The sequence below is a fragment of the Nelumbo nucifera genome, chromosome 1 (genome assembly GCF_055504915.1).
Source record: "Nelumbo nucifera cultivar China Antique chromosome 1, China Antique-T2T, whole genome shotgun sequence".
Taxonomy (NCBI): domain Eukaryota; kingdom Viridiplantae; phylum Streptophyta; class Magnoliopsida; order Proteales; family Nelumbonaceae; genus Nelumbo; species Nelumbo nucifera.
In genome coordinates, this window is record NC_142649.1 from 30,666,180 (window position 1) to 30,684,544 (window position 18,365).

The 18,365-nt window shown below is 37.9% G+C and overlaps 1 protein-coding gene and 1 pseudogene across 3 annotated transcripts; one reads left to right on the forward strand and one right to left on the reverse strand.

Moving 5' to 3' along the window:
• Positions 1–1,246: 1,246 nt before the first annotated feature.
• On the forward strand, positions 1,247–1,953 carry LOC104590971 (uncharacterized; annotated as a pseudogene).
• A 728-nt stretch (positions 1,954–2,681) lies between these two features.
• Positions 2,682–11,952, reverse strand: LOC104591048 (uncharacterized). Of its 3 annotated transcripts, XM_088886809.1 has the most exons (3): positions 11,603–11,951; positions 6,246–8,834; positions 2,682–3,912 (listed from the first exon to the last, which is right to left on the reverse strand). In XM_088886809.1, the coding sequence occupies exon 3, from the start codon at positions 3,898–3,900 to the stop codon at positions 2,833–2,835; it is 1,068 nt and encodes a 355-aa protein (XP_088742935.1). In that variant the 5' UTR covers positions 3,901–3,912; positions 6,246–8,834; positions 11,603–11,951; the 3' UTR covers positions 2,682–2,832. The 3 variants fall into 3 exon arrangements, with proteins under 3 accessions (XP_088742935.1, XP_088742936.1, XP_088742934.1); XM_088886810.1 differs by lacking the exon at positions 6,246–8,834 and having other exon boundaries at positions 11,603–11,952; XM_088886808.1 differs by having other exon boundaries at positions 6,246–11,951.
• Positions 11,953–18,365: the final 6,413 nt, after the last annotated feature.

An 18,365-nucleotide genomic window follows, 5' to 3' on the forward strand; every position in this document is an offset into this window, starting at 1 on the left:
TATAAGAATAATAATATTAGTACTATTAGCACTATAAACCCACGATATGAATAATTCAGTGTAATAATATCCTATTGTACTACTATTACTGACAAAATAATATTATAAAAACATTATGTTGTGTCTTGCATATAAATACTTGGGTGTTTGGGCATGCCAGGCAGCCCTCCAAGTGCATTTTATTGCCTAGGTGGTGTCACCATGACAGCCGTGGTTATCCCTCATTTTCTCTTGTATCTTCATCTTTATTCAATTTTAATAAAATAATTTTGCTATTGTTCTAAAACATAAAAATGTTAGAAGCAATGTTTGGTATACAAGGATTGACAATGTGCTATGCCTAATGCACTGCGTAATAGAAACACAACTTTGAAATTTAAGTTGACAATATGCCAATTAGTAAGAAAAAAACATATTTATGTAGCAGTTAGCTAGTCAAATTTGGTGCCTTGTTCCTTAGGAGACCTTGCCTTTCCCTCTTCTGGGTAGGAAGTGACTGGATTAAGTGTTGAACTACGTTTGAACCTTTGAGGAGAAGCATGCTCCAAAAAATTTTCCTCGGAATTTGTGTAAGCACAAGTGAAATTTCGTGTGAAAAATGCCAAAGGTTTAGGAGTTATGACAATATCCAGTCTAATACAAAAAAAAGACCATATCCAGTCTCTACCCCTCTCAAGACCCTATGATGGTTGGGACCAACAATGGGTAATGGCCTTTAAGAAGTGAACACTTACAGTTACTGCTGTTTGTGTTCTTGCCTTCTTGGTGCTCATGCATGCCGTCTCATGTGCAAATGAAATGTGCTGTTTGTAAGTTGACCAATAAAGTTTTTCCAGCTGAGTCTTGAATACTGAATTGAGAAACAAAATTAAGTTGATAATAATACTATGATTGAGCATAAGCGATTGTGTAACTACTTCCAAAGTTAAAGAACAGTACATTTATTTTTTTCTACTATAAATTAGGCAGCAATGCTTTTGATGTTGCACAGTAACTGCACCAAAGGCTCATGTCCTTGTGAATGAGTAGCAGAGAGACATACTAAAGCCAAGAAAAATGATGGAGAGACTACAGAAGATATAGAGATACATAATTATCTATATCTAATTTGATGCTTCAAATGTGCTTTCTAGTTGTTTGTTTAATTAATTCTTTGAGGATTTTATAATATATTTGGCAGATAATTAGTCTAATCCCCTGAATTTATCAACTTGTATTACTCCACTGAATGTAGACACCACTTGAAATGGCAAAAGGTACCAGGGGCCGGCGCATTGCTTCCCGTCAATACAAGTCAACTCCATATCCATTACCATCTTGCCATGGAGAGGTTATGGAGAAGGAAATCAAACAGAAAAAGTCCAATGCCTTGGAGAAGAATGACTAGGAGGATGCAACCTGTTCAGTGTGCTTGGAGTATCCTCACAATGCTGTCGTCCTCCTCTGTTCCTCACATGACAAGGGATGTCGTCCCTACATGTGTGGTACCAGTTATCGCTATTCCAACTGCCTTGACCAGTTCAAGAAAGCTTACACCAAAGTAAAGTCACCCCTTCATGGGCAAACATGGCAAGGCTCAGCGAACAATTCAACTGTTAGCTCAGGCTCTGGTTGGCCCAACGAGAAGTGTGAAGTAGTGGAACTCACATGCCCCCTCTGTTGGGGCCAGGTGAAGGGGTGGACAGTGGTCGAAGCTGCACGCGATTGTCTTAATAACAAGAAGAGAAGTTGTATGCAGGATGACTGCTCATTTGTTGGAACATACAAAGAGCTTAGGAAACATGTCGGGGCAGAACACCCATCAGCACGACCCGAGAATTGGACCCCATACTTTAATAGAAATGAAGAAGGCTTGAATGTGAGAGAGAGCGTGATGATGTGATCAGCACTATAAGGTCATCGATGCCAGGAGAAATGGTCCTGGGGGATTACGTGATAGAAGGCAACCACTAAGGCTTTGATACAGATGATATGGATGCTGAGGTTGGCACATTCATACTGCTTTGAATGTTTCCGACCAATGGGTTTTGGAAGTTTATTCAACTAAGGTTGGCACATTCATACTGTTTTGAACTGGTGGAAGAAGTACGGGACCTCGCATACATCCAGACTGCAGCCTACCAGCAAAGAGTGGCTCGGTACTATAACGCCCGGGTCAAGAAGTGACACTTCGACAAGGTTCTCGCATTCACCCGATCTTTCATGTATCCCTTCTAAAGAAGAAATTTGGTGAAACAATTGCTGCTAGTACTGAGTTACCTCCACTGACTGAAGATGGTGATTTGATTGTGGAACCGGAGGGAATTTTAGACACCTATTGGGTCAAAAAAGGGTCCAAAATTGTCAAAGAAAGATTGATCAAATAGAAAAGACTTCCAGTAGATGATGCTACGTGGGAAAACACTCAAGAAATGAAAGACAAGTTCATAAATATGAACCTTGAGGACAAGGTTCCAACCAAAGGAGGGGGTATTGATAAGCCAAGAAGATCCCAAAGAGTGCCCGTGAAGAACCCAAAGCATTTTGACTAAGAGCTGTCATGCATAAGACTTGCACTTCATGCAAGTGCATTACACGTTGCATGAACCATGACACGTAGCATAAAAGATTATGGGATAGTTGTTGATCATGTCCACAGGCTTGCTTAAGAATAGGTCAAGTAGTTATTATTTAATTTTGAATAATTTTCGGCTACCTAGTTTGTATTTAAATCCCTTAATGTCATGAATAAAGCAAGCTTATTCCAATTAAAATTCGGGTGGTCTATTCTCACCCTAAGTAGAATACTATCTTCACTAAACAATTTTCTTATCCCCTACCCCTAAAAGCTTCTTATGTCACATCTATCAATGTTCTCTTGTTTCTTTGGTTCAACCTCCTCTCTGACCTCGCCAGTTCCAACACTCTTCTTCGGCAGGTGGCAATAGAAGATTCATCATCATTAGCATCTGTGGTGCCACTTCCACCAGTAGGAATTGCAAGACAAGGGATTCCAGTTCCACCACGAAGATTTTCATCCAGTGTGCGGTGGAAGCCCCTCTTGAGTTGCCTCAAGCGTGTGCTGAAGCTAACACCATCTCCTACTTGGCGACGCAAGAAAATCACAAGATTAAATAAGTTGCTATCATTAAAGTGCAACCCATAACACCCATCATCATCCTTGTCAGCATCCATATCATCTGTATCAATGCCATAGTGGTTGCCTTCTATCACGTAATCCCCCAGGACCATTGCTCCTTGCATCGATGACCTTATAGTGTTGATCACATCATCACGCTCTCTCTCACGTTCAAGCCTTCTCCATTTCTGTTCAAGTATGGGGTCCAATTCTTGAGGTCCTGCTAATGGGTGTTCTTCCTTGACATGTTTCCTGAGCTTTTTGTGTGTTCCAACGAATGAGCAGTCATCCTGCATACAACTTCTCTTCTTGTTATTAAGATAATCGCGTGCAGCTTCGACCACTATCCACCCCTTCGCCTGGCCCCGGCAGAGGGGGCATGTGAGTTCCACTACTTCACACTTCTCGTTGGGCCAACTAGAGCCTGAGCTAACAGTTGAATTGTTCGCTGAGCCTTGCCATGTTTGCCCATGAAGAGGTGACTTCACTTTGGTGTAGGCTTTCTTGAACTGGCCAAGGCAGTTGGAATAGCGATAACTGGTACCACACATGTAGGGATGACATCCCTTGTCATGTGAGGAACAAAGGAGGAGGACAGCATTGTGAGGATACTCCATGCACACTGAACAGGTTGCATCCTCCCAGTCATTCTTCTCCAAGGCATTGGACTTTTTCTGGTTGATTTCCTTCTCCATAACCTCTTCATGGTAAGATGGTAATGGATATGGAGTTGACCTGTATTGACGGGAAGCAATGCGTCGGCCCTTGGTACCTTTTGCCATTTCAAGTTGTGTCTGCATTCATTGGAGTAATACAAGTTGATAAATTCAGGGGATTAGACTAATTATCTGCCAAATATGTTATAAAAGCCTCAAAGAATTAATTAAACAAACAACTGGAAAGCACAATTGAAGCAACAAATTAGATACAGATATTTATGTATCTCTATATCTTCTGTAGTCTCTCCATCATTTTTCTTGGCTTCAGTATGTCTCTCTACTACTCATTCACATGGACATGAGCCTATGGTGCAGTTACTGTGCAACATCAAAAGCATTGCTGCCTAAATTATAGTAGAAAAAAAATAGATGCACTGTTCTTTAACTTTGGAAGCAATTACACAATCACTTATGCTCAATCATAGTATTATTATCAACTTAATTTTGTTTCTCAATTCAGTATTCAAGACTCAACTAGAAAAACTTTATTGTTCAACTTACAAACAACACATTTCATTTGCACATGAGACGGCATGCATGAGCACCAAGAAGGCAAGAACACACACAGCAGTAACTGTAAGTGTTCACTTCTTAAAGGCCATTACTCATTGTTGGTCCCAACCATCTAAGGGTCTTGAGAGGGGTAGAGACTGGATATGGTCTTTTTTTTTGTATTAGACTGGATATTGTCATAACTCCTAAACTTTTGGCATTTTTCACACAAAATTTCACTTGTGCTTACACAAATTCCGAGAAAAATTTTTTGGAGCATGCTTCTCCTCAAAGGTTCAAACGTGGTTCAACACTTAATACAGTCACTTCCTACCCAGAAGAGGGAAAGGCAAGGTCACCTAAGGAGAAAGGCACCAAATTTGACTAGCTAACTGCTACATAAATATTGTTTTTTCTTACTAGTTGGCATATTGTCAACTTAAATTTCAAAGTTGTGTTTCTTTTACGCAGTGCATTAGGCATAGCACATTCTCAATCCTTGTATACCAAACGTTTTTATTTTTTTGAACAATAGCAAAATTATTTTATTAAAATTGAATAAGGATGAAGATACGAGAGAAAATGAGGGATAAGCACGGCTGTCAAGGTGACACCACCTAGGCAATAAAACGCACTTGGAGGGCTGCCTGGCATGCCCAAACACCCAAGTATTTATATGCAAGACACAACATAATGTTTTTATAATATTATGTTGTCAGTAATAGTAGTACAATAGGATATTATTAGACTGAATTATTCATATCGTGGGTTTATAGTGCTAATAGTACTAATATTATTATTCTTATACTAGTTTTTTTTTTATTTTTTTCTTATTTAGGTTCAATCAACACACAAGTCAGTGACATAGGGGCCGTTTGATAACAACTGAAGTTGCTAAACTGAAAGTCTTATTGCTTTGTCTTTTAACTGGTAAAATAAATAAATAGTAAAACATTCAAGGGTATAGTGATAAATCCAATTTCAATTTCAGCCATTAAGGAATCCACAACCTCCTTAAAAACTTGTTACTAAAGGACAAAGCAATAAGCTATACAGTTCAGCGTCTTCAGCTGTTAAAACCTGAATTGATAGGTAAGAAGTAACTTGAAATCAATAGGACTTCATCACCATCTTCTTCTTCCAACGACAAAATAAGAGCTCAGCCCTTATGTTTTTTGTATGTTTTCTTTCTTTTTTTTTTTATTTTTCTTCTAATAAATATGATGATTTTCTATCTTCTAGTACAAGGTTCATGCATATTTCATGAGAATTATGGTAATTACTAGTTAAAGATTACTAATTATTACTATGAAACCTAGGTCCTGGAGAATTGCCCTAGAATTTATATTTTATATTTTAAAAAAACCATCACTTAGGTGACTAGGCAACAAGGCACTCCCCTATCACCTAGCGTTGCCCTGGCACCTTGAAGACTATGTGGATAAGCTGTCATTAAATTCTAATTACTGGGTTTTTCCATGTTTCTCATCATTCCATCTCGCGTTTAGATTTTGGACCTAGGGTTCATCTTTTTTTTTTTTTTTACAAATACCAACTGATTGGTTTATATCGGTTGATTGGGTACAAGGTTTACCTTATTTTTCTTGTTCTTGCATTTTCCTTTTTCATTTAAGAGAAGGCACCGTCATCTTTTCTCTCTCCTTTCTTGCAATAGGAAATGAATTGTTTTACCATGCTAATAAGAATAGAAATCTCATTTCTTTTTTAAAGAATACATTTTTAAAAAGAGAAGTTTTAGTTTTTCTTTTTTTTTTTTGCCTTGGAGGTTTTTTCTAATAGTCCAATTAAATAACCAACCTTTATCTTTTGGAAAAATAAAATTCAAAATGAGGATACTCTAACCGTATGATGATTAATAAGATAAGCAAGAGAACATGTAGACATAATGTGCTCACCTAATATCCTGTGCATCACCAAGGCACCAAGCCAATGAATGCATCAAGGGTTTCCCCAGTAACATCAACAAAGCACTTTTCTGTATGTCTCCTAGTTCAACCCATCTGTCCCAGATAACAAGTACCTGTAGTTTCACACTTGGAGGGAAAAAAGCCAAATTGCCAAATTGATGGGCTTTCAGACTTGCAAAACAGTGCCTTGGACATGACTGAATTTATATTCATTGTGAAGGCAATGCTTGTTCACAAATCGTTACAAAGTAGTTAGTTACACAACAGCTCAGATCATTAGGAGGGGGAAAATGTTTTGAGGCACCGTCTTTAAGAAGAATAAGCTCTTGGCCAGATTTTCATAATGAAAAGGTGAAGATGTTGGATACCAAAAACAGGTAATGCAAACATCCAGAACACAACCAAAATAAGCATGATAGAATCAAGATCAATGATCATCATCATCACCCAAACCTTATCCCAACTAATATGGTGTCAGTAACATAATCTTGTTTTGCCATTCAGTTCCATTCAATGTCATATCACTTTTTCTCACTGGTGCTGTTGGTGGTATTCTATGCACATGTTCAAACCATCTTAATCTACTTTCTCTCATTTTAGTACCTATTTAAGCTAAGCTACTCCTCGGTTCTTTTCAATGACTTCATTTCTGACCCTATTCTTTCTAGATTTTCCACTCATCCATCTCTGCATATGCAGTTTTGCCACTCATTTTGGACATGTTTCTTGGCTGTTGATCTCCAATCCTAAGTGTGTCCTCATTTGCATTCATTCTTATTATAGTGATAGATCATATATCATGTTTTATTCCTTATTTTAAAATTCCTTCTTTCTAGGATATTTGTCCATAAACTTAATTTTATATTTAATCCTTCATTAGTTTCATCAATTAAAACAATGTCATCAACAAACAATATGCACCATGGGAGTCAAGATTAATGTTGAAGAGTAAAAAAAGGGAAAAAAAAAAAAGAGTTAGCTATAGAGTTTTGGTTAGGGTTTGGTATTTAGTGACCCCCTGGAGATTCGGTTCTGAATAGGTGGAAGCTGTTTCTTTGGGGTAGTTGTTTGCTTGTTTTGGGGAAAATGCCTATCCTGGTGCTGAGCAAGGGTGGCTTGGACCGAGGCTCTTCTTGGTTGTGGTCTGGCTTTGGCCTTGGTTTGATGCTTGTATCTCCTTGTGTCTTGTATACAATTTGGATACTCCTAATCCATTAACAAATCTGTACCTTACTTTTTTCAAAAAAAAAAAAAACATATTCCTCTAAAACCACCACAAAAGACACGTATTAGGATTTACAGCATAATACCCAAGACACTTCACTGACTGAGCAATTGTCATAATTTAATGAAAGAGTAATTTTGCAAAAAGCTCAAACTAAAATGAAGGACTTTTAAGTTGAGCTCTTAACCATCAATCCACACCAAAATTTTCAAGGCACCTAGGTGAGTTTAGGCAACAAGGGGGGCTTTTCACCTAGTCACCTAGGCGATGGATTTCTTTAGGCTGTGTTTGGTTGCAATGCAATTTTATTTGCACTAGTACAAATGCATGAGAGTGCAAATGAAGAAAATGCAAATTCTCAATTAATTTTGTTCTGGGTTTTACTTTATTCTGCTTCATGTCTTATTTACTTCATCTATACTACAATCAAACAAGATAAGCTAAAATTTGAAACAAAAATAGGCCAGCATTTTCTGATAAAAAAAAATTGAATGCATTCTTTTGGATGGTGGAAAGAGTCTATCACAAATTTAAAACTGCACACCATCTCAGATGGAAGATATAAGCAAACTATGACAATTTTTTTGATACTCGAACGCTTTATGTATAAACACAGTGCATTACTTGAGACAACAAGTTCCCCGTTTTAGCTTAAGTTTCTGAAACATTACTCCAATAAATATCTAAATAATGATGAAAGTACTTGAACTGTGACAAATTTACAGATCACAAATTCTCTCGGCATACGAGGGATGGGGGGACCATCCGGTGGGTCTAATGCATCCAAATATGCATATAAAACTGTCTTAAGAACACCTGATATGCCCATCTTGTACATCATAACTACATCCAGATCCAATTTTTTATTCAAATACCGTGACAAAAAGGGAAAAATAAATAACTGTAAAATACTACTGGAGATAAAATATTAGGACAAAGTAACCACCACCGACCCCCACCCCCTCCTTCCCAGAAAAACATAAGCAGACAAAGAATCCAGAATCTGGAAATACTTGCACCAAAATAGATTTCATTACCTTTATTTCATAATCAACAACTAAGACAAGATCCAAACATCCACTTAATGCTCAACATAAACACGTTATGGACCTAAACCTGTCCAACCACAAAGATAATCTAAAACAAATCAAATCCATTAGGTTACAACTTACAATTTCCAGATGTTTCTCAATTCATCTAGAATATCTCTTAGGGACCCCATTGTCTGGGGCACCCTGCATGTAGGGCCATGAACTCAAGCAATAAGATCATGGAATGAATTTAACTACTGGTTTAACGTTGGCCAGTTGCATGTGTACTCCGCCTGTTTAAAATTAGAAACAGCAGATTTTCTGTAGAAGACAGAGTTGATGGACTTTATCTTTCAGTTCCATGAAATGGTTTTCCAATTGGAAGTACATGCAGACTTAATCAAGAAGAATCAGAGGACGAGAGTTAATCTTCTAGCCTAAGCAAGCTGACTTGAGGGGGGAGATTAATTTGCAAGTTACAGACATGACAAATTAAGGGAAAATAAAATGCATATATAACCTAACTAATTTTCTTAATTGGTGGGAAGCAACAACATCATAGGAAGCAATCAATCAGTTACCAAATAGAAAACAATCATTCCAAAAAAGACCACTGCCACTAGCTTCAGACTTTGTACCATTTTTCCTCTTTTATCAACTAACAGTTTTTATTTTTATTTTTTTGAAGGATCTATCAACTAACAGTTTGAGTTTCATTTGGGAGTCAATGAAATTTAATTTATTTCCCAACTAAAATACTCTTGGCAAACTAGATATTTGGTACCACATATATAAAGTATTTCAGAAAGTAGAACTAGAAACATGTGTTTATATGCTTACTCCACAAAGATGAAGTATCACATTCTGGATTACCTAATACCATCCGGGGCATACCTTGCCTTGAACTAGCAAAAAGTAATTACAAGAAACCAAGGATCAAAGTATTGGCATCATGTATCATATCTTTAATCTTGGATATAGATACGGATACACTCTGAAAATGCATGAATACAGTGAAAAGATATAGATATGCTTGGATACATTAGGGAAATTGCTATAAATCCCACAAATAGATTAATAACACTAAATTTAAGGTTGAAATAACCACAAATAAGGTATAAATACATAAGAAATGCATATTTATGATATAAATGAAGAAATACATTACAACAAATATAGTGGGATATGTATAATACTAAAATTTTATTGATAAATACATTAAATTCTCAAATATTTTATAAACAATACTTTTTTGTTTTTTGAAAATTATAAATATTCTATTATTTAGTGTAAATTAAAAAAATTAATTAATCATTTATAAGAATATATAGTCTTAACTTAAAAATATATCAAATCTATTAAGATTTCTAAGATACATATCATGTTTAGCTAGCTAATTAACAAACTTTACCCTTACTCTCCAGTTTCTTGTGTGACCTCGTCTAAGCACTCCTTACTCAGGCCTCATCCACCTCCTATTACCCCATACTAACTTGACCATCGGAGTCTTACTCAAACCACAAATCAAACTCCAACCCAATAAATACGAACGAGTAAACACCAGAAAGCTGTTAATTCAATTTAGCCAAACAAGAAACGATGACTGGATTTTCCTCTCTAAGAGAAATTTGAGGGTTTTGTTTGGTACTCAAATCTCTCAACCAAAAAGAAGGGGAAAAGCGATTTCTTTATGGTTGAACCTCACAAAACCAACAAGTTATTTTTAGAATGTTTAAGGATGTAAAATAGTGATAGAACATGCAACCTTTCTTTTACTAGATGTTTGGGGTGACCGATTTCTTCAGTTGGGGAGAGAGTCTTCAATCTGATGAATGGCATGAAGTTGCTAATAAGGTCTGAAGAGTCAAATACAGAGGTGGCAACTATTGGAGGTTGCAATTTTTTTGGTGAAAATGTGGTGGTTCTGCGATGGTGGTGGCAACCGTTTCACATCTGCGATGGTGGTGGCAACTATTGGAGGTTAAATGGCCAAGTGGACGGTCATGAAGTCTGGGCCGATTGAAAGAAAGACAAGGGCCCAAGAAGTTAGCAAAGGAGTGGCCCTTTTTTTGTCAAAGTCAAGAAATTGGCTATTAGACAAGAGTGGGGTGGGCCGGCAAAATGGGCTGGTTGCTTTAGAGGAGAGGACAGTCACGTGGGGGTTTTAAAAGGGGCGACGATAGATGGAAAGTTAGATCCATCATCGTCCCCACCGAGAGCTCCTACCCATTCTAAGAACCAGGGACGAAAAGGAAGCTCAAACAGCTTGCAGTGGCAGCTGTCCAGGGCGAATTATTTGTCTCCATAGCATCCGAACCCCAAAAGGAAAAGAACAAGGCAGGAAAGAGTGGAAGACCAGTTGGAAAATGAAGCATTTAGGAGTGAGCAGGAAAGTGATTCTGAAGGTTCAGAAACTTAAAGTATTGGTAGTGTTTCTTTGGGGAAATGTCTTTTACAACAAGACGCATAGAACTTTGACACAGAACAACTTCTTTTTAGAGGAAGAAGATGCTGTAGCATTGAATATTTTGTCTATCCCTTCAAAATCTGTAGCTGAACTGGAAAATCGAAGGGGAGAAGAGAGCTCCATCGATAGGGAACCAACTGGAAAATCTGTGGCTGTTCCAGGATCTCCTTGAAAGAAAAATGCAAGGCTCACACCTCCAACGAACCCAAAACGAACGATCTCAAGAAATTCCAACCAACGTGCAAGACGAAGGACCACACAGACAAACAGATGGAAATCGAATGGGTCAAAAAAAACTTAAGAACTACGAAGCTACAACGGAAATAAACATTAATTAAATCACAAACACATGGGAAGTGAATATTGCCCAGCTGAGATTCACCATTCGTCGTCATTCATCATTAAAAAAAATAGAATCAAAATCTTGATTAAATAAGTCAGAAATGATCAATCAAGGGTCAAACTTCCCATCATCCAAAACAAACATAAAAGAACCCTGAACAAAACAAACCGAAGCAACAAGAAGCGATCTCAATGTTCGAGCCTTCAAGAAAGCAAGCTAAACGTGGAAATGGCATTGAAATCCTAGTGATGGGGATAAAGAAAACGATATCAGACGTACCTGATTCCTGAACAATCATCTGAGGTGACGTAACAACGAAGAAGGATGAATGGATGGATTTGAGTGGGCGAATAGGGTTTCGGAGATTGTGAGAGAGAGAGAAATATCTGGAATTTAGGCAGTTAGATCTTGGAGACGAACATCCCGATCTCCCACTTTTCTTCTGGTAATTATGTCGCAAAGGCTTTCGTACAGTGGTTTGTGATTGTATGAGCCAAAAAAAACTTGGAAGTTATAAATCCTTGTTTCCTGAAAATCTAGAAAGTTGAAAATAGATATACATGAGCCCAAAAATTGGCTTTCCATTGAAGTTAACATAGTAGCTTCTCGAAGTGACTTTTAATCTTAGGCCACATTCACCCAACTTCATGCATATTGGGAACATCTTTTATACTTTATATCACCAATATTTCCGATGTGTGGTTGGATATTGCTGATGCTGATTTTTATAAAGGTAGTTCAAACGAAGTTGAAGCCCTCTCAAACGAGTCCGGATCTCCTGCTTACAAGAACTCTGTCCATGTTTACCCACGTAACATTACAACCACACATGGCGAACATCCTATCCTCTTACGAGCTAGAGATCCGGAGTCATCTCAAGCTAGCTTTGTTCCCGATTTGCAACTATAGTGTCTTGTGGTTGTGGGTATTATGGATAGTCTCTTTGTGGATAGGAAATACAAGCTCCATTGCAATTAGCCTACAAACAGAGGGTGTCAAATTTAAAATTATGTGCATATTTGTATTAGATTTGATGCACTCAAGATCTATTGCTTGCCATGATGTGTATAATAGGCTATGCAGCCAATCACAAGTGGACATGTCAATGTTCTCCACTCGAGACCCAAATGTAAACAGAACATTGGCATGCATAGCATGTATAGTTCTCCTAGGCTAAAGATAGCTTGTTTAGACTATATGAATTGTTTTATCCCACCCAAATGTCTCTCATTGTATAATTCTTGGATAATTTTTAGTCGCCTTAAGCAATTAGGTACACATAGTTAGAAAAGTAACTTGTTTAAACTTGATGGACTATTTTATCCCACCCAAAGGGTTTCTCATTGTATATGTCTTGGATAATTTATAATTGCCATGAGCAATTAGGTACACATAATCGAGTCCTTTTAAATAAAAATCCATCATGCATCACAAAAATATGTTCTTGTATATCAATTTGTACAACATCCATGATACAAGCAAAATAAGGGTTAGTAAATAATAATTTACAAAAAGTATCAAATCCAAGTACTTGTGCTCAAAATATGGATAACATAGCTCTTCTAAGGTTGAATGTGTCTATATTTCTACAAATGTATTTAAAAAATATATATATAAGTAAAGAGGCTCAAACCAACATCATTGGCTTTAAAAATTAAGGAATTAGCCATCTATCCACTACATTCAAATATGACATTATTTACAAAATATGTTATATATAGTATTTATGCGATCCACAAGATACACATGCATCACCATGTTTTGACCTTTATTTTAACCGCGATTGAACTTCTAACCCTTCAACCTGTCTCTTTTCTAGTTCCATGCCTAGTCTAATTCTATGAACATTAGTATGAACCACTTGACTTCTCATCATAGTATTCTATAGTCTACCCACCTTGGCTTAATACAACACTAATTCCAATTTTAGAGGCACTACAATCAATTTCAAAGGGATATTTAAAGTTTGAAAATATTAGCATAAGAGCAGCAAACAAATTGCACCATAATTTGAACAAAGGCCCTCTCCACTTTAGTCATGAATGTGAAGGTAATCTTGGTCTTCATAAAATTTATGTATGGTGCTAAGTGCCATAATAGTAATGAAATTGTTAATGAATCACTTATAGAATCTTGCAAGACCATGGAATCATCATGCTTTGAAAAGTGTTTAAGGTGTTAGTTAATCAGAATGATGTTGAAACCCCATCTCCTAAGATAATGTACTCAATGAATAAGACTTGATATGATTTGCTACTATGATACTTATCATGTTTGCATAAAGTTGTTTCCTACACAATCATTAGTATATCTCAAAGATGCAAAATGAGAGTATGTGATAGTATTATATATGAGTATCATCAAAATATACTACATCACATCGACCAATAAAAGGCTTGAGAACCTTTTCATGATACTCATGGTTATATTTGATGCATTAGACAATCCAAATGGCATCACTAGCTATTCATACAAATCATATTGCATTTTGAATGTCATCTTCCATTTGTCATTAAAATATATTATAATCTTATTGTAACCAAACTTTAAGTTCAACTTACAATTAAACACTCTGGCCAGATTGTTTGTCCATTGCTCATCATGTATAACATGATGGAAAAATTTTCATGGGCACCCAAGTAGTAGATGGCATGCATTCATGCATATAACATTACACTATATTTGATCACTATAATTGTTGCCAATAGAAAAACCTATTAGACATTGGTGTATAATTGCTACCTCATTCTTCTTTTTCAACTATATAAGTATCAGCACCCAATTTTTGCTTAATCCGCTGTTTAAGTCTTAAGTTCACCTCGAACACTCGATCTCACCTTTATGATCCCTCCAAAACACAAAAAAAAAACAACAAAAAACCCAAATTTCAACCCCAAAACCCCCAGATTTATCATTAAATTTTCTCGATACTAATTTGATGTCCTTGATTAACCCCTATTTACACCTTAATCCATAGATCAAACACTACCATTAAATCCTGGACCTCTTAAAACACTTACCCATGAAATTTCAACTCAAGATTCCTCCATTTACCTTTTCATCAAACCAAGATTCTATTTCAAACCCTTTCAATGGCATAAATACCCACAACCCAAATCCCCTTGATCCTAACACTTTAAAACTAATCAAACTACCAATCTAACACTCCATTAAGCCAAAATTCCATTTTGGACCTTCTTGTTGACCTAAATTTCTACAATATTGACCCCCTTGAACTAATCAAACACTATCATTAGATCCCAAACATCCTAAAGTCCCTACCTATAAAATTTCAGCCAAACATACCCTTGATTACCCCTCCATAATACAAAGATTCTGTTTCAAAGCTCTAAATTAGCTAAATCACCATCCCTCTAGATCTGCTTAATTCGGTCTAGTTGGGCCAATTTAAAACCATTAATCGATCGAAAATGCCCAAAAACCCTACCTAGTCAAATTTCACTCAAAAATATCTTAGTTCCTCCCCCAACTAAAAAGATTTCATTTTAACCAAATTTCGTTAACCCGTACACATAGAACCTCCATGGCTCCAAACACCCTTAGACAATCTTAGCCCTTTACGCTTTGACTTAGAACCCCCACCATTAGATTTAAATCCCAATTTGACCTTCTTCGACCTAAATAGACAAAATTAGCCATAAGTTTTCTAAAATTACCAAAATACCTCTAAACTTCTTAAAATTATGAAAATACCCTTATGCCCTAATATAAAAGCCCACCTAACTTTCTTATTTAAACTAACCTATAAATCATTCTTCCTTCTCCCCTCGACACCAAATAGAGGTGGCGGAGCAATGAGGACCTCTTTTTTCACTTTGATTTATTCTTCATAATTTCTTCTCTTTCTCTCTCTCTCTCTCTCTCTCTCTCTCTTCTACAACATCCACCAAAACACACTATTTGTTATCTCTTTCCTCTTGACATACAGTGGTAGACGACGGTGAAGTTCCTTTCCCCAATTTTTCTTCTTTCATTCCTTTTTTCTTTTTCTTCCTATCTCCTTCTCTCTTACCCATTCCAATCACCTCTTTCTTTACTAGCGAGATAAAAGGAGGTTTCCGCCTCCTGTTCATCTTCTTGAAGAGAACAGGGGAGTTGCAACGATGGCAACGATGGCACCTCTCCCTCGTTTTCACCTATTTTTGGTGTACATCTTATCGACTTTGGATCACTTTTTCTATTTTCCTCATCACTGTTATTCCCCACTTCACCATTTCCTGGTTTCCATAACCATCCACCAATCCTCTATCATTTTACCTCCATCTTCGACTGAGCAGTGTCATTAACAACGATGATAGCCCAATTGCATTGTTTATGTACTGATTATTGAAGGGATTGGAGATCCATCATATGAATGGCCAAACCCTGCAAGAAGGTTGAGCGAAATTTCAAGAATTTCTTCATTCCCATCCGGGAATCATATTCCCAATTTAGAAAACTACATTTTCAAGGTTCGTTCTTGTAACCAAATTGGACCAAATCTGAAACCAAGAATAGGGAGTGATATACCTGATACAAAATCTATGCCAAAAGTTCCTCCTAATGCAGGTGTTCACGCCCAAAGAGTGTACCGAATCCTCCCTCCACTAAAGATGGCACAGCTTAGGATGAGGCAGGATTTGATGTATCTCCCATGGCCCGAACCAAGAGCACGCACGCACGCACGTGGCAAGTGGCAACGCTCAGGGCGGACCCATTGAGGGCACGTGTAAAGCAGAGGTCGGTGCACAACATGGGGCCAATTGCACGGCCGCATGCAACAGCCTCGGATGGCCACACTACTTAGGGCCAGACCGTATCCTGACCGTCCAAGCCCACCTACCTCTAGGCGACCCCAAGTATAAATAGGGGGCAACCCACTCAGGGTAAACACCTGGACTCAGGACTACTAAGGACTCTCCAGTTTCTTGTGTGACCTCGTCTAAGCACTCCTTACTCAGGCCTCATCCACTTTCTTATTACCCCCATATTAACTTGACCATCGGAGTCTTCGCCTCGGGTTAGCACCTGAAAGAATGGTAGGATCCATCTAATGGACGCCACAAAGGTTGCGGAATGGGTGGGCGAATTTCAAAAATTTTCCTACCTTCTCCCAACTGGGAATCATATTCCCTAAATTTAGAATACAATATTCAAGGATCCTACTTGAACCATAATCAAACCAGATCTGTACCAAAAGACAAATGGGAGGAATATACCTGATCCGGAGAAGCAGTATCTCCCAAAGTTGGTGTTCACACCCAAAGAATGCACCAAGAACCATTCCTGCTGAAGACGACACAGCTGTGGATGGAACAGAACCAATAGGGTGCGTCCTACACACTGGATCCTTCACAAGAATCCTCTGGAAACACTAAACACTGAATCTTTTTAGTCTTTGTTGCAAGACTAATGTCAAGAACAGATTTCTTGACTTTCTTTTTCTGCAAAGATCAAATCTTGGAAGGGTAGATGGCGGCGGTAGGAGGAGAACTCCAAGAGCGAAAAAGGGCTGGACTACTTCTTCTTCTTTTTTTGGAGTATGAATGAGATCCTATCTCAAATCGTAGGAGATATCCTATATCTCTTCAAAAGGTGGTTCGAAATCTGATGATTTCTCTCTCTTAGGGTTTCTCCTCCTTTCTTCTTGATTAAGAAACCTCCTAATGAGGAGTTATCCCAATCCAAATCAGTATTTGGATAGGGGATTATCTTAATCCTATCTGCAGATAAAGTTAGCTTACTCCTGATCTTATCAGGAGGTTACCAGATTCAAATCTAATTTGAATTTGGTCTCCAAGAGTGGATAAGGCTAAAGGCCCAATCCTTTTACTAACATTAATCTTAGATTCGCCCCATGGATGGGTGATCATATCAGCCCACCTCAAAATGGGCTTTCGGCCCATTAAGTGTTCAGTGTCTAAATACATTCCAATCTGCTGCGCAGTTGGGCTTCTTTGTATGGCGTGGGACCCAAGCATTGATGTACACACCAGCCACATGGGTTCGGCCTAGCCTTTAATACAAGGCCCAGCCGAATTCACTGAAAAAACTCAATGAACCCCTTGAGTCAATCACATGGACCCTATGGGCCCAACAGTTACATTAAGTGGTCCCTGGGCCAAGCCATCTTATAAAAACCCAGGGACTGTGGGCAGGTGCAAGATTAGCCCATCAGGTATTATCCTAAATGGTCTTACACTTAACCTCTCAGCCCTTAATGATCAAGCACTGCCCGACAAGAGAGGACCTCTCCCTCGGCTACAAGGAACAGTGCCGCACTCTCCTCTCATATGGATCCCGGGAATTAAAACCATTTGAAAACATTTTGAAACCGTACATATATATATATAAATATATTAATTTTGCAAAACAAAATTCCAACGATTGAAATCAACTGCCGGCAGTTTGGTTTCCATCAGAGAGAGTGCATTCCCGATCATTACCCTTTGTCCGACAAAGTGGCTGATTCTGTCACTATGATCACCCACTCAGATGAATTCTCAAACTGCCCCAACATACCCAGGTTTTGATCCCCATCTAAGGATCTCACTGATTGGTATATCAAAGACAGCCTGATCCGACACCTAGTGAAGTGTCATAATCGAGTCTAGGGGTCAGGTGTAACTTTCCAATTTTGCCCATCTGTCTCCAAGGTCCAGGGCAAAACTGGAAATCTGGTCCGGTTCAACGATTCAAGTAATCCCATACTACATGTGCCTCGGGTCTTACCCTGGTGGCTGAGATAGGCCATCCCAACACTTGGTGGCACACCAGTATCAGCCTTGGCAGGATAAATCTCCCCAGACTTATCCAACGACTGTGAACATTTAAAACTAGCACGAATCTCTATAAAAGTCCAGTTTTAGGGTTTTGCACAGAATTAAACCAAACAACATGAATCAAACATGCACTTTATTTATTTCCACTAAATAACAAAAGTACATCAAATCGGATTGAAGCTAAGGGCATACAAAACTGTCTAACAGCTCCCACTTGCACTTAGGTCCAATCTGGTACAAGCCGGAGTCCCATACTTTCC

Coding starts and splice junctions, on each gene's coding strand:
- LOC104591048 (XM_088886810.1), bottom strand. CDS start 3,900: ATGGCAAAAGGTACCAAGGGCCGACGCATTGCTTCCCGTCAATACAGG.